This window comes from Rhincodon typus, chromosome 13, assembly GCF_021869965.1.
Source record: "Rhincodon typus isolate 14 chromosome 13, sRhiTyp1.1, whole genome shotgun sequence".
Classification (NCBI taxonomy): Eukaryota; Metazoa; Chordata; class Chondrichthyes; order Orectolobiformes; family Rhincodontidae; genus Rhincodon; species Rhincodon typus.
Genome location: NC_063344.1, coordinates 40,569,205 through 40,591,512, shown reverse-complemented (window position 1 = coordinate 40,591,512; position 22,308 = coordinate 40,569,205). Strand labels below are relative to the sequence as shown.

Genomic DNA, 22,308 nt, shown 5'->3' with positions numbered 1-22,308 from the left:
AGAAACATGGCTGAGGGAGGGACAGGACTGGCAAGTCTGTACTAGGGCTGAGATGCTATAGGAAGGATAGAAAGGGAGGCAAGAGAGGAGGGGCAGTGGCATTTTTGATTAGGAAAAACATCACTGCTGCACTTAGCTTAGTTCTGAGTGATTGTCCAGTGAAGCTTTGTGCATGGAACTCATAAATAAGAAGGGGATGATCACCTTGACAGGATTGTACTGTACTCCCTCCAGATGTCAGTGGGGAAATGAGAAGCAAATATGTAGAGATATCTCAGATATATGTAAGAATAATAGGGTTATAATCGTAGGAGATTTTAACTCTCCAAACATAGACTGGGACTGCCATAGTGTTAAGGCCTAGTTGGTGAAGAATTTGTTAAATGCATTCAAAAAAATTTTCTTTATTAACATGTGGATGTACTAAATAGAGAAGGAGCAAAACATGACCTTGTCTAGGGAAATAAGGCAGGCAAGTGACTCAAGTGTTAGTGGGGGAGCATTTTGGGACCAATGATCATAATTCTATTAGTTTTAAAGTAGCTATGGAAAAGGGTAGATCTTTTATAAAAGTTAAAGTTCTTAATTGAAGTAAAACACATTTTGACATATAAGTCAGGAACTTTCAAAAGTTGTTTGGGGTAGTATGTTCGCAGGTAAAGGGACGACTGGCAAGTGGGAGGCTTTCAAAAGTGTGATAACGAGAGTTCAGAGACATTATGTTCCTGTTAGAGTGAAGGGTAAGGCTGGTAATTCTCGGCAATAATGGATGAATAAAGGTATCGTGGCTCTGGTCAAAAACAAAAAGGAGACATATGTTAAGTATAGACAACTGGCATCGTGTGAATCTCTTGAAGAGCATAGGGAGTGTAGGGGCATTCTTAAGGGGGAAATCAAGAGGGCTTAAAGGGGAAATGAGATAACTTTGTTACATAATGTTAAGGATTATCCAAAGAGATTCTGCGATTACATTAAGAGCAAAAGAATAACAAGGGAGAGAATAGGGCTCTTTGAAGAACAACAATGTTGTCTACGTGTCGAACCGTAGGAGATATGAGACGAATATTTCATGTCAGTTTTTAACGTGGAGAAAGACATGGAGGCTGGGGAACTTGGGGGAAATAAATATTAATGTCTTGAAAACAGTCACATTACAGGAACAGAGGTGCTGGAGGTCTTAAAAAACATGAAAGGTGGATAAATCTCTGGGACCTGTTGTGGGAATTTAGGGAAGAATTGCAGAGCTCCTAGGTAAGATATTTATATCATCTATAGCCATGGGTGAGGTGTTGGAGGGCTGGTAGGTGATTAATGTTGTGCCTTTATTATAGAAAGATTGATGAGTCTGACATCAATGGTGGGTGAATTGTTGGAAGGGGTTCTAAGTTTAGAATTTACATACATTTGGAGAGGCAAGGACTGATTAGGGATAGTCAGCATAGCTCTGTGTGTGGAAAATTGTCTCTTAAACTTGATTGAGTTATTTTGAGGACGTAACCAAAAAGATTGATGAGGACAGAGAGGGAGACATTGTCTACATGGACTTTAGTAAAGCATTTGACAATGATCTGCATGGTAGGCTGATTAGTAAAGTTAGATCACATGGAATTCAGGGAGAGCTTGTCAGTTAGATATAATTGATGGTAGGAGACAGAGGGTGGTGGTGGAGGATTTGATTTTTAGTCTGGAGGCCGATGACCAGTCTTGTTCCACAAGGATTGGTGCTGGGTCCACAGTTGTTTGTCATTTATATAAACAATCTAGATAAGAATTTGAGAGGAATGTTTGATAAGTTTGCAGATGACACCAAGATTGGCGGTATAGTCACAGTGAAGAAAGTGAAGATATTTGGACAGGTACATGAATGGGAAAGGTTTAAAGGGATATGGGCCAAATGCAGCCAACATGGACTAGTTTAATTTGGAAAACTTGATCAGCATGGATGAGTTGGACCGAAGGATCTGTTTCCATGCTGTATGACTCTATAGATAAAGATATTTTCTAATCACCCTGTTCAGATATGCTATTACATATCTCTGGGCAGATGAGAATTGAACACAAGCGTCCTGGCATAGAGGTAGGGATAGCTGACCAAAAAAGTGAAGACAACTTCACTGCTCCTTGATTAATAATAATGGAATATTTGTTATCCTTATTGGAAAAGCAGAACCTTAGTTTAATGGCTTGTCCAAGAGACTTATGCTTACAATGTGGTACTTCTTCAGTTTTGAAATGATAGCCTGGATTCAAAATCTTCAATCTTTGATTGAGATTTGAATCTATAAGTTTTTGTCTTAATGATAAACATGCTTCTAACTTAAATGTATGATTTCTGTAATTAAAATGTGTTTATATTATATATTTTACTGTGATTGGCCTGTACCAGTGATGAGTGAGGTGCCCTCCACTGTAATTTAGACACTTTGAAACAATGTTCTTTTCAATCATAAAGCTTATAGGTTGACAGGATAATTCTAATTCTATGTTTCATTTGTACAGATGACAACTGATACTTGAAACATGTCACGTTCACCAATACCACCAATACATGTTGGTGCTACAGCACCTGAATCATTTACTGTGCTGCAACATCGGATCATTGCAGCTGAGGAGCAGACAGAGGCATTAATTCAAGAGTTAGATGACCTTGGATTTGGTGTTGAGGACTCGGAGGCATCCAAGATTGGTGAATGTAACAGTCACAGGCCTGTAAGTCCCTTCCATGTCAGAAAAGCTTTTGGAACTGAAAATGATGTACTCTGGAAAAACTATGAATCTCTCGTGAGTCGTGTCTGCCGGTTAGAAAGTGTAATACAAACAATGAAGTTGAATTTATTTCGAATACAGACGGCAAAAGAACTGAACCCAGAGCTTTCAGGTAATTGAAAAATGCATATTTCTGTAATTAATTGCATAATGGATTTTCATAATGTTTATGAAGTTAAATTAATGAGAGTATCTGAGCTCCACACCTATAATATAGATGAGAAATGGTTTCAATGCAGTCTGTTTATCCTAATTATATCTTAACTATCCCCCTTCATTTCTCTGCAGCCTTTGATACTGTCAACCACACCATCCTGTTCTAATCTTCCCTTGGTACCAGTCTTACCTATTTGGTCATAGTCAATCTCCTGTTTTCACAATGTTACTTCTTGGGATTTCCAACAATATTTCTGTGGTCTCCTTTCCTATTCTTGGAAGCTCATGCAGGTATTCTCATCTCTCACTATTATCCTCTTGATTCCTACACTGCCTCTGTGCTGTCAGATTGGTTCTTAAAATTCAGACACAGGTAAACATCAGGTAAAACCATTGTTTTCAGTCCCATCACAAATTCCACGACCTAATTATTGATTCATCCTCCCTCTCTGGCTGTTGCAATATTAGAGTCTTAATCAACTCTTGATTTGAGTCTCCTATCCAGTATGCTCTCCAAAGCAAAGATCTACTTACAAAATTCATCCAAGTATTTTTCAGGTCCAGACTTCAACATACTTGAAGGGCATAGCCTCAAGATTAGAGGGAGCAGATTTAGGACTGAACTGAGAAGGAATTTCTTCACCCAGAGGGTTGTTAATCTATGGAATTCCTTGCCCAGTGAAGTAGTTGACGCTACTTCAGTAAATGTTTTTAAAAAAAAGGTAGATTTTTTTTGAACAATAAAGGAATTAAGGTGAGAATGTGGGTAAGTGGATCTGAGTCCACGAAAAGATCAGCCATGATCTTATTGAATGGCGGAGCAGGCTCGAAGGGCCAGACGGCCTACTCCTGCTCCTAGTTCTTATGTTCTTATGTACTAATGCTTTCTTGGCAGCCTGCAAACCACATAGTCTTTAAACTTCAATTAGTCCAAACCTCTGTGCCCACATCCCATCCTGCACCACATCCTGCTCATTCATCACTGTATCTTTTTCCTTAATGACTTGCCCATTCCTTTTATAGAGTCACAGAGTCATACAGCACGGAAACAGACCCTTCGGTCCGACTCGTCCATGACAACTAGTTTTCTCAAGCTAAACTAGTCCCACTCGACTACTTTTGGCCCATAAGCCTCTGAACCTTTTCTGTTTATGTACCTGTCGAAATGTCTTTTAAATGTAACTGTACCTGCATTTACCACTTCCTCTGGCAGTTCTTTCTACGTAAGAACCATCATCTGTATGTAAACGTTGCCCCTCAGGTCCCTTTCAAATCTTTTTCCTCTCATCTTAAAAATATGCCTCCTAGCTTCGAATTCCCCCAATGTAGAGAAAATACCTTTGCTATTTACTTTACCTGTGTCCCTTGTGATTTTATAAACCTCAAAAAGATCACCCCTCAATCTCCTATGCTCAAATGATAAAAGTCCCAGCTTGTCCAATCCTGACGACATCCTTGTAAATCTTTTCTGCACCCTCTCCAATTTAATAATATCCTTCCTATAGCAGGACGACCAGAACTGTACACAGTACTCCAAAAGTTGCCTCACCAATGTCTTGTACAACCTCAACATGACATCCCAACTCCTAAACTCAATGGTCTGAGCAATGAAGGCAAGCGTGCTAACCACCCTCTTAACCACCTTGGCCACCTGCGATGCAACTTTCAAAGAAGTATGTACCTGAACCCCTAGGTCTCTCTGTTCGATAATACTACCCAGGGCCCTGCCATTAACTGTATAAGTCCTACCCTTGTCATTTAACCAAAATGCAATACCTCATATTTATCCAAATTAAACTCCATCTGCCACTCCTCAGCCCGTTGACTCGATTGATCCAGAGCCCGAATGTAGTCTTAGATAACCTTCTTCCCTGTTGACTATACCACCAATTTTGGTGTCATCTGAAAACTTACTAGATGTCCACCCCCATCCTATTAGTTCCTGTCTCCCCATCATTCTTGTGCCCATGTACTGACGGCTGGGGTCGCACCTTTCTGGAATTCTCTCTCTAATATTCCCCACCTCTTTATCTCTCACTTTTATTATGATCCTCCTGAAACCCAAATCTTTGATCAAGGTTTAGGTCATCCTTCCTGATGATGCCCTCCTGTTATCTGAGCATCTTTTGTTTTCTGTTACTGCTCTGTGATATACCTTTGTGATATTTTTCTACATTTAAACATGTTACGTAAATGCTTCAATGCAATAATTTGGTTCTGATTTTATTAACTTAATTCTTGATATTACAGAGTAATTACTGAAAAAGATGTAATTTGTGCAGATGTGTATATGTTCATGACTAAATGAAAGATTCCAAATTCTGCCTGAACAACTCAGTCACTTAGAAGGCTGAACTTCCTACTCTGATAACCAGTTGAAATGACCACATCTGTATATTGTAAAATATGCCTTGCATTGATTACAAATCATACAGACTTTCGCAACTCCAGATCGGAAAGTGTGTAACTTTGAAACTTTCACACATTTGTTAAAATACAGTTGTTTTAAAGAGTACAAAGATGCTTAGCACGAAGCAGATGACTGTCTTCTTTTCTATCTTGTTGCAGTCGATCGACTAGCTGCCATGGAGGAAGAACATGTTCAAGAGCTAAAGAAAATGCAGCGGGAGGTAATGCACTTCCGACAGCAGTTGAGTGAAGTTAGTGAAAAAAAGGAGGCTGCTCAGGAAGAAATAGAAAGGCTGAGTGCTGCTCTTGAGATGGCCACAGCAACTAAGGTACACAACCGAGGTATACAACAAAGCTCGATTAGTGTTACAAATTTAGAGAAAATTTATGCAGAATCCTTGATGTGGTGGTTTGTTTGCATGAGGTAACGAAATTGTGTTCAGATTTATGGTGAATCATTGTTCTTTTTGTTTTTCTCTTTCTAGACGGATGTGACTATGGCAGCGGAAGAATTACGTGTAAAAAAAGACAGAATTAGCCGAAGATTGCAAGAGGTTAGAGTGCAAATCTCTATTAAAATCGGAAATGGTGGAAGTAGCAATCCTTTCTCACAAATGTTAATAACATGACGATCTCATCATGTCGAGACATTGTTAACAGTTTCAATTAGCTCTGCACTGCAGTTACTGACCAAATATTTTATTTGTGTTACTCGTTTATAATTATAAATAACAGGGAATTGCACAAATAGAGAAAGTATGTCAATTCTGTATTTTGTCTGTCTCCATCACAACACTGTGCAAGATGACAGCCTCCAATTTCTATAACAATAAAGGCAAAGAGGGCAGTTTTGAACTTGAGCTGAAAATGGAGGCTGGATTGCTGGTGTGTCTCTGACATCCACCACCGATTTCTTCTGGAACCCCAATCATTTTTAGGTCTGAGCCTTATTAGAATATAGACTGAAGCTGTCCAAATCCGTGAGTAATTTGGTAACTTCATGTGTAAGTCAAGCCAGAAAGCTATGACAAAGAATAATCATATACACCAGGGTATCAGACATCGTTTTTCCTACTGTTACGTTCAAACTGGGAGTTAACACTCAATCTAACTTGATGAGTTCTGAGGATATGAACAACATAAAATCAGTAACTTGACTCAAAGATGAAAACAATTTGATTCTGAAATATATCAAAGCAGATTTGAACGTTGATTAGGAACAAGATGGATAATGAATGACAAGGCAGTGAAGAAATGAGCCACAAGAAAGGATAGTGGGGAAACTGCAGGTCTTGAGAAGATGTTACGTACATTGTAAGGCATGAGCAAGAGCACAAATAAAAAGGAGTAAGGCATACAGTGGGAAGGTTGAGTTTGTCAGAAGTGAGCTTGAGGGATAAATTATGTGCTAAATTGTACAAAGGTTTTGGGAAAAATAAAGTATAAGGAACAGGGTGTAGTGGTAGGTAATGAGAAGGAAATAATTTAAGTGTAGAATCTGCAGTTTCTAAACATCTGCTTACCAAAATTTGTAGCCCTTTGGAAAGAGAACAAAAGATGCATTTTGCCACTTAATCCGTATTGTCAACTGATGTTATGTATGAACTGGTTTTCAGATGCAAAAGGAATTGGTCCAGGAAGTGAGCCTCCGTAAAGCTCTGGAAGAATCCCATACTCACTTGCTGCAGCGTGTTCAGGATATGGAAAATGCAGTGGAGGTTGAAAGAACGCAGGTGCTTGCTTTGCAGCAAATTTAAAACTGCCATGATCTGATAATAAACTTTGTTCATTGTGTTTTTGTGACTTTTACTTCTGTATTCCTACTGACCTCAATCACTTAACCTTTTGAAGTTTAAATAATTTATTTAAACGAATGGGTATGCTGTTAAGTGAACTTCTTTGTCATTCAGCATTCTGTTCTAGCCTTCACTGGAATGAAATGTTGAACTCTGCCTTGCTCTACCACAGTTCCAACTTAGTTATAATCTTGCTCCTGAACTTGATGTTGCCTTGATATAGCCATAACATTGACTACAAAGCTCCTATGATATTTGTTTGTCCAATCAGCCCTCACTTCTACCTTTGTTTGTACCTTTGTCCTAGAACAAAGCACAAAGAACGCTACAACACAGGAACAGGCCCTTTGACTTTCCAAGCCTGCGCCGACACATTTTGCCCTTCCATACTAAAGCTGTCTTCACTTACAAGATCCGAATCCATCTATTCCCTTCCTATTCATGTATTTGTCCAGGTGCTTCTATGCTGCTATTGTGTCTGCTTCCACCACCACCTCTGGCAGTGAGTTCCAGGCACTCACCACCCTTTGTGTGAAAAACGTGCCTCTGACATCTCTCTTAATCTCCCCTGAACCTGTGTCCCCTAGTAATTGACCCCTCCACCCTGGGAAAAAACCTTATACTCTTTCCTCTATCCATGTCATTCACAATCTTATGAACATCTATGAGGTTGCTTCTCAACCTCCTGCATTTCAGTGAAAACAAACCCAGTCTGTCCAACCTTTCTTCATAGCTAAAGTCACCCATACCAGGCAACTTCCTGGTAAACCTTTTCTGTACCCTCTCCAAAGCATCCACGTCTCTCTGATGTGTGGTGACCAGAACTGTAGGCAATATTCTATGTGTGACTTAACTAAAGTCCCTTAAAGCTCTAGCATAACTTGCCTATCCTTATGCTATGTGAAGGCAAGCATGCCATAGGCCTTTTTCATTACCTTACCTACCTGCTCTGCCACCTTTGGTGATCTGTGGACCTACACACCCAGATCCTTCTACATATCAGTACTTGTCAGGGTTCTACCATTCACTGTATAAATTCCACCTGTACTCAAAATGCATCACCTCACATTTGTTCGGATTAAACTCTATCTACCACTTCTACGCCCATGCCTCCAACCGATCCATATTCTGTTGTATCCTCTGACAATCCTCCTCATTATCCACAACTCCACCAATCTTTGTATCGCCTGCAAACTTAATAATTAGACCAGCTTCGTTTTCCTTCAAATCGTTTATGTAGACCATGAACAGCAGAAGTCCCAGCACTGATCCCTGTAGAACACCACTACTCACAACCTCCATTCCAAAAACCATCCTTCCACCGCTACCATCTGTCACCGATGACTAATCCAGTTCTATTTCCAGCTTGCCAGCTCACCCCGATGCCATGCGACTTCACCTTCTGCACCAATCTGCCATGAGGGACCTTTTCAAATGCTTTACTGAAGCCCATGTGGTCAACATCAATTGTTTTTCCTTTATCAATCATCTTTGTCACTTCCTCAAAAAACTCAATCAAGTTAGTGAGGCATGACCTCCCCTGCACAAAACCATGATGTCTGTCACTCGTAAGTCTATTCACTTCTAAATGTGTATAGATCTTGTCCCTGAGCATCTTTTCCAATAATTTCCCTACCACCAATGTGAAGCTCACAGGCTTGTAATTTCCTGGATTATCCCTGCTACCCTTCTTAAACAATGGGACACCATTGGCTATTCTCCAGTCCTCTGGGACCTCTCCTGTGGCCAAAGAGGACACAAAGATGTCTGTCAATGCTCCAAAAATTTGTTCTCTTGCCTTCCTCAATATTCTGGGATAGATCCCATCAGGGCTGAGACTTCGCTACTTTAATACTTTTAAGATGTTCAACACTTCTTCCTTTTTAGTAGCAAGATAGTTTTCAGTTCTTCCTTTTTAATAGCAGTTAATCTTCTTTTCTGGTTGTAGGAATGGGGACAAGAGAGCAGGAGTTGGGTCTTATGGACAAGTTGAGCTTGGAGAGGGCATATGAGGAGATAAGGGAGTCTGATATGAGTTTTGAACTAGGACCAAAAACCTCTGAGCAGGTTGTACGTTTGCCCTGCTGATTTCCTCTGGGTGCTCCGGTTTTCTCCCACAGGGATCAGTGCTGGGACCTCTGCTGTTCATGGTCTACATAAATGATTTGGAGGAAAACGAAGCTGGTCTAATTTTTAATGTGCATGTTAGGTGGATTGACCATGCTAAATTGCCCATGGTGTCCAGGGATGTGCAGTCTAGGTGGATTAGCCATGGGGAATGCCAGGTTACAGAGACGAGGTGGGGGCAGGGCCGGGCTGGGGCCTTTGGAGGGTCAGTGTGGACTTGATGGGCTGAATGACCTGTTTCCACATTGTAGGAATTCTACAAACAAAAAGCAACCTCCTAACAATTATCGTTGGAGGTGAGGGTCAAAGAGACAGGGGAGCGGGATTTGTGAAAAGCTCTTGCAGTAGTGAAAAGATGCTGGGGTTTAATCTCTGCATTCCAGGATGATGCTCCAATAGTGAGTAGCTTTAGCAGCTGAGGTCTGGACCCATATGTCTTTCTGGCCCAACCAGATCCCATGTTGCTTGGCTAAATTACTTCTCCAGGTATCTATTCAAAGCTGCTTCCCTTGCAGTTGAGGGAGTGATGATGTGGGCCATGCCAGAGAGAATGACTGGCATATGAGAGTTTTGTTGGGGCATAGGTTATCAAACAAAGCTGAAATATGGCTGAGTAAATGATTAGCTGCAAAAATGTAATGTGAGTCAGGGAGCCAAAGGCTAGACAATTGCAATTTTGCAAATAGAGATATAAGTGAATTGAAGATACTTTCTTCCAGGGGTGTACATAGAAAAAGTTAGAGCTCAGATGTGGAGGGGAGTGTGGGTGGAGATAGTCTTGTCTGTACTCACCGTAGTGGGATTTTGAACCCAAGTGAGATGGAAAGGTCAAGTAGGTGACCATGAATATGGCTGTAAATATATTGGTGATTGCTGAAAAATTTCATAATGTGTTCACTTAGGTCAAGGTCCTGCAGCAGGACATAGTCACACTCAGGAATGATGGGGAGATAACTCGGGAGAGCCTGCAGCTTGAGCAGCAAAAAACAAGTGATTTGGAGAAAATGAATAAGCAGCTAAAAATAGAATCAGGTATTGAAACTCATTTAATACTGCACTTTCAGCTTCTTGGATTTAAGGTATAATTAATTGTGAAGATTGGCTCTGATGCCTGTCTACATTACTAGAGTGTATGCACTTTAAAAGTATTCCATTCTGGCTGCAACATGTTTTGCAGTATCCCAAGAATGTGCTATATAAATGTACATTCTTTATATCCCTTGGATAGAATGGTTTTAGTGCTACTTTTTATTTTGGAGAATGAGCCGCACTTCAGTATTAGCTTGCCTAGCTCTGAGTCAAAAGGCTATGAATTTGAGCCCTAATCCAGACAGCCTCAGTGAGTGGAAATGGAAGTTCTAACATGGAAAGTTTAGTTTTTTAATTTTGCTGAAATCTACATTAAAGCAGCCAGAACCTAGTGCGACACCAGTGGTGTTCCATGCTGGGAAGAGCATTAGAGAAGTGCAATGTGTGTACCCTGAACGTTTAAGCAGTGGGTCAATTGTGGCATCATACAACCCCTCCTCCTTCAGCTTCACTTCGCTATTTAAAGGGCCAGTCAAATAATTTGCAGGCGAGTTGCTAATGATTTACAGTTGTTCTGACACAGTTTGTGAAAGAACTGTGGTATATCTTGGAGGAGTTCTGGTGAGTTGCTAGATTTGCAAGCAAGTTGCTTTAAACCTGTTCACATAAATGTTGCTACAGATGTACAGTCCTTCTGAGACCAATTGGTGACAGGGAATGAAACTAAGGAGGCTTAGAGTGGAAACTGCACAGGAAGGAGGAGGGCTTTTGACAGAAGATCTTAACCATTAATAGTTATCAGGAAGTACTTCTGCCTCAATATCAGCCAGAAGCAAGCCTGAGACAGATGAGATTCCCCAAGGAGAAGTTTTATCACCTGTAGTGGAACCTTGCAACCTCCTTTCCAGACAGTAGGAAGTCATTTAGTCCATTGTGGTTGCATCAGTTCTCCAAATTAGCAATTCAGCCAATTACCTTATGAAACAAAATTACCTGTATCTTTATACTTATTAACAATTTCTAAAGTTAATTATAACTTCTGTGTTTCAGAGTGTATTGAATGCTAGTGCATATGAAATGATTGTTACGTAGCAGTGAATTATGTGCAGTTCACATTATGCACCATTTCAAGATAAAATGGTGTGTTCTGCCACTGCGATGCATGTAATTATGCAAAATTTATACTAACTCTTTGGAGAAATATTTGTTTAATTTCTCAAGGAATGATGTCACTGGCAGCCTGGCCATCTCTAGCTAAAAGCAATTTGAGTGACTTACCAGACCATTACAGTGCTAAAAATCCAACCATGTTGGTGTGGAACTAGAGTCTCACATAGGCCAGACTGGATGAGGATGACAGCTTTCCATCCTTCTTGTACTTTAGATTCAGCAACTTTCTGGATGAGGATTATGGATTAGGTTTCAAACTTTGGACATTTAAGTCTGCACACATAAGGAGTGGAATTGTTTCATGGAGCTATCTGAATGGCTTTGCCTAAGTTCTCTAAGGTTTTAAAAAATACACTGCTAATAATCTGGGACCACCTTTCTTGACTATATCACAATTACACCTGCAATTTTAGAGTCACTTTTACTGTGGTGCTGTGATGTGGCAGTGTTTTGTTTGTGATTTGATTGGAAACATGAAATGCTTAATGGAAAAGCTTTGGCTCTTGCCCATCCTTTGGAGATCCATTTGATAGCGTGTGGTTTTGCTTTCTAGATACGAAAGAATCCATTATATCTCAGATGGCTGATGAAGACAAAGTGAGTTAGCTAAAAAAAGAATCTTTTGATGTTTATTTGTTGTTGATTATAACCTCAAATCATTGGTATTCTGAAACACATTTATCTCTTCAGAAAGTACAACTGATATTAAGCAAACAGCAAGAAGAAAAATTCAAACTTCAGAGTGAGATTTTATCGTTGAAGGATGTGGCAGAAAAAATGCAGGTGAGAGTGACTTTTGTTATTGATGTTATTTAGTTTTTATGTCTAGTACAATTCCTACTTGCATTGGATTATGTTTAAGTAGATGTGTGGTAGTTTTAATTTCAAATCTGGTATGACTCCTGTTCAGAGTGAAGAAGAGTCATACCCAACTCGAAACATTAACTCTGTTTCTGACTCCACAGGTGTTGCCAAATCTATTGAGTTTCTTCAGCATTTTCTGAGTTTGTTTCAGGTTTCCAGATCCATAGTACTTTGTCTTCATTCAGTTGCTGTAATTCCTGTTTTATTCTGTAATCACATTGTAAATTGGCATGTTTGAAGATTTTATATCTTGTTGTTTTTTTCTGCCAGGCTTTGAATGACCAGCTAGATACACAGTGCACTGAACTAAGTAGTGCACTATGCTCTCTTTCTATGGAGAATGCTAAACTTATATCAGAACATGAAGCATCCCGAAAGGTTTGCAAAGCAAATTACTTTGTGTTAACTTTTTTCTTCTAAATTTACACTAATATGTTATAAAGAATATTTTATTAGAAGTTTGAATGATGTATTGGATAGAATTTTGTTTTGATGTAGCAAACAATTGTATAGATAAATGGTATGCAGTTTTCATAGTGTATGAAGGTTTTTGGAAGGGATTTAAAAGCCATCTTATAGTAAAAGTTTTACATGGCTGACAAAATTTAATGACAAATAGAAAATTGTTTGGAGAGGGAAAATCTAATTGGGGCTAATGGCTACTTCGTGGTTAGAAGAAGAGTTGAAAGTGGTATATTCAGGAGGCAATGCTGTGTGAATTGGCCAGAATGTTGTTGGTATGGCAAGGGTCTTGACAAAGGGTCCAAAAGATGGGGTAGGACCTCCTTGGCTGTTTGTTGGACTCTCAGCATCATCTAATTTGGCCATCATCTAATTTGTCACCTTCCGGTGCCCCTGCCTCTTTACAGAATGAGCACACACCCAGTTGAGCTGGCATTAAATCACAGCAACACCACTGCTGGGACTGTGTCTGGACGAAGAGGATGCCACGGGAGCAGACTTCCCTTTCAGCTGTTGAGTGGGATCTGGAATCTCTCGGGCATGTTAGGCAGGCTTCAATGAAGGGAGGGGAATTGTTACAATCGTTCATGTGTCTGTTTTGTTTCACAATATATGAACAAGGCCATTTTCTGACCATCACAAATGCCTTTGAGAAGATGGTAGTAAACTGCCTTCTTGGCCTGCTGTAGCTTATATGGTATTAGCACCATTAGGCAGGGAATTCTGGGTTATTGACGTAGCAATAATGAAAGAAAAGTTATATAGGTGCAAGTCTGGATGGTGTGTGCCATGTAGAGGAACTCAAAGGTGGAAGTGGTTCCAAGTATCTGCTGCCATTGTTCTTCTAGATAGGTTGGAAGGTCCTGTCAGAGACGGCTTGGTGAGTTGCTGCATTTCATCTTGTATATGCTGCACACCGCTGCTACTTTGTGGTGAAAGTGAAGGAGTATGTGTTTAAAGTGGTGTGTTTGTGATATACAGTTCACTCCGGGAGTCTGAGTTGTTACATTACCCTGCACTTTTTATTTGGATGTTGTATCCTGGAGTTATGGATAGAGATGGTAGAGATGCCAGCATTCTTTCTATCAGATAGCTGACCAAGAATCTTTACCATTCTTCATGCCCACCATTGGTTTATACAGGAGGGATATTCAACTTGTTTGGCCACATTGTGAATGCACCTTCCTGGGTCACTAGATCCTGATGTGAGACTTGAACCCAGAGCTTCTGCCTTAGGGGGAGTTTACTGTCCACAATCTTTATTTTTTTTAAATATGATGCATGGGATGCAAATCAAACTGGCTGCATGGTTCTGAATAGTATTGATTGTTGTTGGAGCTGCCCTAGTCCCCGTAATTGGACAGTGATCTGTCACACACTTGAATCGTGCCTTCTGGATGGTGGACAGGATTTTTATTTGCCTGGTCCAGTTCAATTTCTGATCAGAGTAGAATCATGAAATCCCCACAGTGTGGAAAAAGAATGTTTGATCCATCAAGTCTGCACCGACCCTGGAAGAGCATCCCACTCAGACCCAGCTGCATCCCCATAACTTCACATTTACCATGGCCAGTCCACCTAACCCACATATCTTTGGACTGTAGGAGGAAACTGGAACACTCGGCAGAAAACCATGCAGACGCAGGGAGAACGTGCAAGTAGACAGTCACCCAAGGCTGGCGTTGAACCTGGGTCCCTGGTGTAGTGAGGCAGCAGTGTTAACCATTGAGCCACCATTCCACCTGTAAACGCCAGGCAATTTATGCTAGGGGAAAGGATAACAAAGATAATGCCATGATTTTCAAGGGAAGATGGTTAAATTCTCTCCTTTTGCAAATAATTATTGCCTGGTGTTGCAAAAGTGGTACTTGCCACTTATCAGTTTAAGCCTGAATGTTGTCCAGGTCTTGCTGAATTTGGATATGGACTGCTGCAGTACCTGAGAAGTCTCAATTAGCACCGAAGGCTGCCATTATCAGTGAACCTTCTCAGTTCTGAACTTTTGCCATGGGGAGGTCACTGATGAAGCAACTTAAAACAATTGTGCCTGCAACACTACCCTCAGAGCTCCTGCATCAAAGCCCTGACACAACTCTCCAGTAGTATTGCAGGATGTGTCAGGGTTCCTCTTTTTATACTTGAAGAGGTATAACAACATAGATTTACCAATTGACAACAGTAAAGGAGGAGGCATTGGTTTCACCGGAGTTTGCAACCCTTAACTGTCCAAAATTATGGAGCTGCCTGCTGACCCAATTACATAAAAGCTACCCATGTGTCGTAGAGATCTCTGTTAAGTTGGTTTCAAGTGAGAGAAATATGATAATTGATGCACTCCACAGTTTGTCAAAGCTGCTCTGTCAACACCTTCTAAACTCATGATCTCTGCTACCTATAAGAACAAGGGTAGCAGTTGCATGGGAAGACCACCATGTCTACAATGAATGTTTACTAGACTGATCCCTGAGATAGCAAGACTGATGTATGAAGAGAGCCTGGACTGCTCAGGACTCTTCACTGAAGTATAGAAGAATGAGGAGGGATCTCCTAGAAACCTATAAAATTCAAACAGGATCAGACAGGCCAATGCAGGAAGCATGTTCCCAATGACCAAGGAGTCTAGACCAGCAGTCACAGTTTCAGGACATGGGGTAGGTCATTTAGGATTAAGATGAAAAGAAATTTCTTCATCCAGAGAGTGGTGAGCCTGTGGAATTCTTTGCCACAGAAAGTAGCCAAGGGCAAAACTTTGAATGCTTTCAAAAAAGAAAAGTTTGATGTAGTTCATGGAACTAAATGGATCAAAGGGTAAGGGGAGAAAGCAGGAACGGGGAACTGAGTTGGATGATCAGCAAAGATGATGTTAAATGGCAGTGCAGGCTAGAAGGGCTGAATAGCCAACTCCTGCTCCCATTTTCTATCTTTCTCTCTTTGTTTTTCTAATTATGTTTCCAAAGGCAACATTTTGATCTGTAAAAGGAGGCACCCTGGAGTGGGTTCTCGGATGGAGGAATAAAACACTCTTGCTAGAATTGGATAGGTAAAAGTGAAACCAAGTAAAGCATTCCCACCAACTGGGTCAATAGAGTTGTCATGTGTATGTTGTACCAAAGACTTCAGAGAGATCAAGATGATGTAGATCATTATTGAAGATATGATCTATTTTTACATTTATTTCTTTATCTAACTACCTTCCAAAAAGGCTGAGCAGGAGAAAATGGATCTTCTACTGGATGCAGCAAGAGCAGCTATTTCAGCAGAACTGCACAGTGCAGTGAATGAGAAGCAACGGCTAAAGACTGAGTTGTGAGTATTAAATTTGTCATTGTTCTATCCATTCATAATCTAAGAAGCAATATGATGAATCATAGTCCAACACAGTTAGTTATATCATATAGTTCATTTGGAATTGGTACAGTGAACTGTGATGAAAGTTCATGAAATATTATTGTTTAGAATCTTGGGTTCTAATATGGACAGATAAGCTTTAAGTTTGATTTGTATTTCTATATTATGTGTGTTAAGAAGGGAAGAATTCAGTTTCATTTTTGAGTTCTGTGAGTGACATGAATAGTTCAGCACTTTAGATAACAAGAAGGAGAAGATGGAAAAAAATTGGCTATTTCCTGGTAAGAAAATGTTCTATGACACAGGGAAACAAGCAGAAATAGTCTTTTTAGAAAGAGAACCATCCAAAAGGTTAGGCAGCGTACAGATTTCTGTCAGAGAGACCAGGTTTTTCGCAGATATAGTGCTGTTAGCTGAGCAGTCTCCGAAGTTGTTTAGCCTGAAAGGAAGTCCTAAGTGATGTGACATCAGCAAGAGAAAGCCCTGTAAACAAAAGACTGTGGAAGAGGAGTTTAAGGAACTCATGTTGAGAAACAATTGAGTTGTGTTAGCAGTGTGGCTAGGTATCTCATGAAGAGACATTAACTGAAGAAGCCAGCACCATGGGAAAGCAGATGTTTTCCAGAAGGAAACCAAGCACAACTGGACTCTGAATAAGTAATTTTAAAGTGGAAACAGGTGACCCTTCATTGAGGTTTCAGTATCTATAACGTTGTTGAGAGTCAAAGAGTTGAATCTTTATTTCTGATACTTCTAATAAAAGTTTCAATTGGTTCTTATTTTATTTCTGAAAAATATGAAACTTGATTTTATCTGTAACTATGTTACCCATGTCCAGTCAGTATAATTACAAGATTTTTTTCATTATTCAGATATGTGTTACAAAACTACACTGCAAATGATTTCTTTTCACAAAGTTTTTATTGTAACTCATCAGAGAAACGTTAAGATTGGAGCATACTGAGATAAAGCAGAAACTTGAAACAGTGGAGGAAAAGGCAACAGCACATAAGTTGCTTCTTGAGTCTGCAATTGCCCAGCTGAAAGAGGAATTAAAGGCTGCAGTTAATGAATGTGAATGTATTAAACAAGGAAGGCAAACCCTACTGGACCAGGTAACTTTGATTTTGCCATAAGTTTGGTACCAGGAGGAGGAAAGCGAAGCAGCTTCCCTTCCCATTTCTGGAGAAGGGTCCCGACCTGAAATGTCAGCTTTCCTGTTCCTCTGGTGCTGCCTATCCTGCTGTGTTCCTCCAGCTCCACTCTTTTTTTATCTGACTCCAGCATCTGCAGTTCTTGCTATCTCAGCTTTTCATACTGATTAGGTTCTGTTAAATATGACATGCTACAATATATTAATACTATACTTTTAATTTTTGTAACTATCTGTATTATACCTGAGAAAATTGAAACTAACATTTTTATGTTTTGCTTCTTGTAAACATAATAGATTCTGCAGCTGAAAATTGATGAATATCTCCCCAACAAATAACTGAAATTTGCAATACCATGCACTTGTATTTATATTGATCTTAGCAGATCTATAACTGTTACTTTACCTACTGGTAATTCATAAAACTATTCAATTCTACTTATTAACTTTGATGTTCTGCTTGGGCTTTGTCCAACATTATTCTACTACGAGATAGCTTCATGGCAGGTCTCTAAGCAACTGTGTGCAATTTTCATTGTGAAACCTGCAGTTGTTGCTTTCTGTTGCCCTGAAGTAGCATAGTTTACGGATGTCAATTTGCCTTGATTAATGTAACCTGCTAATTGCAAATCACAAAGGATTCCCACGACAGCTCCTGACAATTCTGAATTATAATGTATCAAAATTTGGGATCGCTTTGTGTCGGCTAAAAATATTGATTTAATTGATTTTTAATCATGACTTAAAAAAACGAAGAACAGTAGGGAATTATGCTACGGCAAAGACGATAGCATTATTTACAATTGAGAACGTAAAACAAAAAAACCTATTGTTATTTCAGTTCCTAAAAATAATTCTTGAAAAGACATAATCCCCTGCTGTAATGTAGGAGCTGCAATTGTGTGCATTTCAAACAAATGTCAGCCAAATGCCAGAACTAAAATTCAGCAGCCATCCCTGGGATATTGTTCGATTTCCATTTAATGTAGAAGTAATTTGTAGATTCATGTTCATTTAGCATCCAACATTAAGATTGTATAAGTTGCTTCCATATGTTGGAATTGCATAATGTACCAAGTTTTAGGAAGGCGCAATTTACTGATTGTGAGTAGTATTTCTTTCGTCAGATTTCAACAAATGTCCAAAAAACGCACTTATGGCTTCAACAGCATGCTAAACTTCATCCAGCTGAAGTCAATTTGATAAATGCAAAGACAGTTAACTAAGGTATTCAATTGGGTTTTAGCCCAGTTGAGCTAAGAACAGTTGTATTTTCTGGATGAGTAGGAAGTTAAGTGTAAAATATCTGAAACAGGAATTCAACATTTCACAAAGCTTGTCCACTTTCAGTTTAATGGAAATAAATTGATTAATTTAGTGTTGTCACATGCATCAAGATACAGTGAAAAGTGTTGTTTTGCATGCTGTACAGGCATATTGTACCATACAAAGTGCATCAGGGTAGCAGATAAGTGAGCAGAATACAGTGTTACAGCCATAGACAAGGTACAGAGAGAGAGAGAGAGATCAGAATTAACATTTGAGAGGTCTGTTCAAAAGTTTGATAACAGCGGGGAAGAAGTAGTTCTTCAGTCTGTTCATATGTGTATTCAGCTTTTATTATCTTCTGCCCGGTGGAAGAGAGTGTAACCAGGACGGGAGAGGTCTTTGATTATGTTGGTTGCTTTCCCAAGACTGCGAGAAATATAGATGGAGTCAGCGGTTGAAAGGCTGGTTTGGACTGGGCCTTGTTCATGATTCTTTCTAGTTTCTCATGGTCTTGGCAAGAGCAGCTGCCATACCACACTGTGATGCATCCAGACCGGATGCTTTCCGTGGTGCATTTATAAAAATTGGTAAGAATCCCAGCGGACATGCAGAATTTCTTTAGCCTCCTGAGCAAGTAGAAGCATTGTTATGCTTTCTTCACCGTTGCGATGACTCGGGTGGACCAGGATGGATTGTTGGTGATCATCACTCCCAGGAACTTGATGCTCTCGACCATTTCCCCCTCAACATCATTGATGAAGACAGGGGCGTGCCCTCCACTCTGCTACCTGAAGGCATTGATCAGCTCCTTTGTAACATTGATGGAGAGATTGTTGTCTTTATACCATGCTGCTTAGTACTCGGTCTCTTTCATGTATTCTGTCTTGTCGTTGTTTAAGATCTGACCTACAACGGTGGTGTTGTCAGCAAAGTTGTAAATGCAATCGAAGTGAAATTTAGCCACACAGCCATGATTTTATAAGTACAGTAGGGGGCTGAGTACGCCATCTTGCAGGGCACCAGTGTTGAGGGTTATACTGGAGGAGGTGTTGTCGCCTCTTCTCACCGATTGCGGTCTGTGCAAGGATCCAGTTACAGAGGTGGGAACTGAGACTTAGGTCTTAGAGTGTAGAGATAAGTTTGTTTGGAATTATTCCATTGAAAGCGGAATTGTAGTCTATACGTAGGATCCTGATGCAGGTATCCTTGTTAACCAGGTGTTCCAGGGATGGGTGTAGGGCCAGGGAGGTGGCATCTGCTATGAACCTGTTTTGCGGTAGGTGAATTGCACAGGATCATGGCAATTTGGTGGGCAATTTGGTTAATGTGAGCCTCCCGGGCGGTAGGTTGATCATAGAAATCCTGTTGAAATAAAGGCGGGTGGCCTCCGTTGAAAGGTTTCAATGTCTGCCTGGTCAACTGCGTTTCCCAAGGCTCAGAAAACCCAGCAGATAAAGGCAGACAAGCAGGGCCCAGTCCAGTATGCAACAGTTTTCACAGCATTGCTGTTGGGCCAGGACGAGCAAGACTGTTTCCATCAAGCAAATGTACACTCAATTACCCATAATCCCTCTCTCTCGTCAGGTCCTTTTACCTGTAAACAGTCTACTGCAATCAACTTTTAAAAGTTCTTGTCTCATACTATTAAAATTTGCCTTAAAAACTTTAATTTTTATGGAAGGCTTATCCTTTTCCATAATCATTTTGAAACTAATAGAATTATGATCGCTAGACCCAAAGTGTTCCCGCACTTTTACTTCAGTCACCTGTCCTGCCTCATTGCCCAAAAGAAGGTCTAGTTTTGCTCCTTTTCTAGTAGGAACATCCACATATTGATAAAGAAAATTTTCTTGAGCATATTTGACAAATTCTTTCAAACCTTTAACACTATGGTAGTCCCAATCAATGTTTGGAAAATTAAATCCCCCATTATTACAACCTTATTATGCTTACATATATCTGAGATCTCCCTACATATTTGTTTCTCAATTTCTCTCTCCTATTGGAGAGTCTGTAGGACAATCCCATCAAAGTGATCTTTCCTTTCTGACTTGTAATTTCTACCCATATATTTTCACTGGATGATTTTTCAGAAGTATCTTCCCTAGTTACAGCAGTCATGTATTCCTTCATCAAAAATGCCACCCCCTTCCTTTCTTGCCTCCTTTTCTATCCTTCCTATAGCATCTAAAACCAGGAACATTGAGATTCCAATCTTGTCCGTCTCTCAGCCAAGTTTCTGCAACAGCTATGACGTCCCAATCCCATGTTCTTAAACATGCCCTGAGTTCATCGGCCTCCCCATAAGACCCCTTGCATTGAAATAAATGTAGTTTAGTTCTTCAGAGTTACTACATACTCTGACTCTCTCTTGTCTTTCTTTTTTAATTGATGTGCTCTCCTCACATTCAGAACCTATCCCAACAATTCTTCCATTTACACTGCTACTTAGAATTATTCCACTCGCGTTCTCTATTGGTGTAAAGTTTCCCTTAATAGAATGAGCAAATCTCCCTGCTAAGAAATTGGTACCTTTCCAGTTTAGGTTAGACCTATCCTTTTTGAACGGGTCTTTTTTTATCCCAAAAGACTTTCCAATTGTCCAAAAACCTGAATCCCTGAACAATACACCATCTCTTCAGCCATTGATTTATCTCCTTTAACCTTTTGATTTCCCCTTGTTTGACATTGGGAGTAAACCAGAAATTATTACTTTTTAGGTTTTATTTTTTAATCTTCTACCTAACCTCTTAAATTCACTCTGTACTGCTTTAATCTTTTCCCTATAAATGTCATTCCTCCCAATGTGTCCAATAATTTCTGGCTCCTCAATCCCACCTTTAACAATATGCTTGAAACGTTTAGAAACATCCATAATCCTAACACCAGGAAAGCACCAAACCCTCCTAAATTTACGCTCACTACCACAGAATCACGTGTCTATGCCCTTGACAGGAGAGTCTGCTATAACAGTAATTCTATTAAACCTTGTCAAACACCGCCTAACATAAGAACCATTCCAAGTGTCCAATAACTGACTGCCCCTTCCATTTTCCTGGGAGAGACTATCCCCTTCAACTGTTCCAAAAACTGAATATCTATTTGATAGAGGAACAGCCGCCAGCGACTTTTGAACAACTACTTAGCTTTCCTGATAGTCATCCATCTATATGACTGATCCTGCTGGGTAATAACTTTTCTAATTTCACTAGCCATCTCACTCTGGACCTTATATATGGTCTTTAATAATATTAAGCCTAAAAAAAAAGTTTCAATAGCACCTTATATATAAAATTAGCTACCTTTCATTACTTACAGAAAATAATGTTAAAATGGAAAAGAATTTTTAAAAAATCAAACATATAAATTTTAAATAAAATCAACCATTTAGCTGATTAACTGAATAAAAGCGATTCCTCTTCAATAAAGTCCTCAAAGAAAAAATGATCTTTTCCGCAGCTGTCCACATGTGGGACTCTCTGGAACGAGAACATAATTCTTTTTTTTCAAAAAAAACCTTTCGAATGTAAAAGAAAACTCTCTAAAACACATAAATTTGATTAATTTCTGAATTAAGAACAAAAAAAACCTCAGCCGTTCACTGTAGTCCCTTTAAACAAAAACGTTGTTAAAATAAGTCTGGTTGAAAAAAAATCGCAAATTTTTTGGTTTTCTTCTGGTTTTTTTGAATGTTAATAAAACAAAATGGAAAAACATCTTCCATTAGTAAATTACGACAACTAAAATAACTAAAACAAA

At 39.6% G+C, this 22,308-nt stretch overlaps 1 protein-coding gene across 12 annotated transcripts in view; it reads left to right on the top strand.

The window, feature by feature from the left end:
- Window positions 1-22,308, top strand: part of LOC109936317 (coiled-coil domain-containing protein 150) — a 92,680-nt gene that overhangs the window by 2,478 nt on the left and 67,894 nt on the right. For 11 of the 12 annotated variants that reach the window (XR_007263533.1, XR_007263535.1, XM_048604557.1 and 8 more), the window contains 10 exons: window positions 2,500-2,878; window positions 5,491-5,660; window positions 5,817-5,885; window positions 6,948-7,064; window positions 10,157-10,286; window positions 12,007-12,050; window positions 12,144-12,236; window positions 12,588-12,695; window positions 15,982-16,085; window positions 17,065-17,242. Coding sequence is in view for 10 of the 12 variants with exons in the window: in XM_048604557.1 (XP_048460514.1) it covers window positions 2,521-2,878; window positions 5,491-5,660; window positions 5,817-5,885; window positions 6,948-7,064; window positions 10,157-10,286; window positions 12,007-12,050; window positions 12,144-12,236; window positions 12,588-12,695; window positions 15,982-16,085; window positions 17,065-17,242 (1,371 nt within the window). In the remaining 2 variants the exon portion in view is untranslated. Of the gene's footprint in view, window positions 1-2,499; window positions 2,879-5,490; window positions 5,674-5,816; window positions 5,886-6,947; window positions 7,065-10,156; window positions 10,287-12,006; window positions 12,051-12,143; window positions 12,237-12,587; window positions 12,696-15,981; window positions 16,086-17,064; window positions 17,243-22,308 lie in introns of those variants that run through there. The other variant, XM_048604561.1, reaches the window with a different exon arrangement.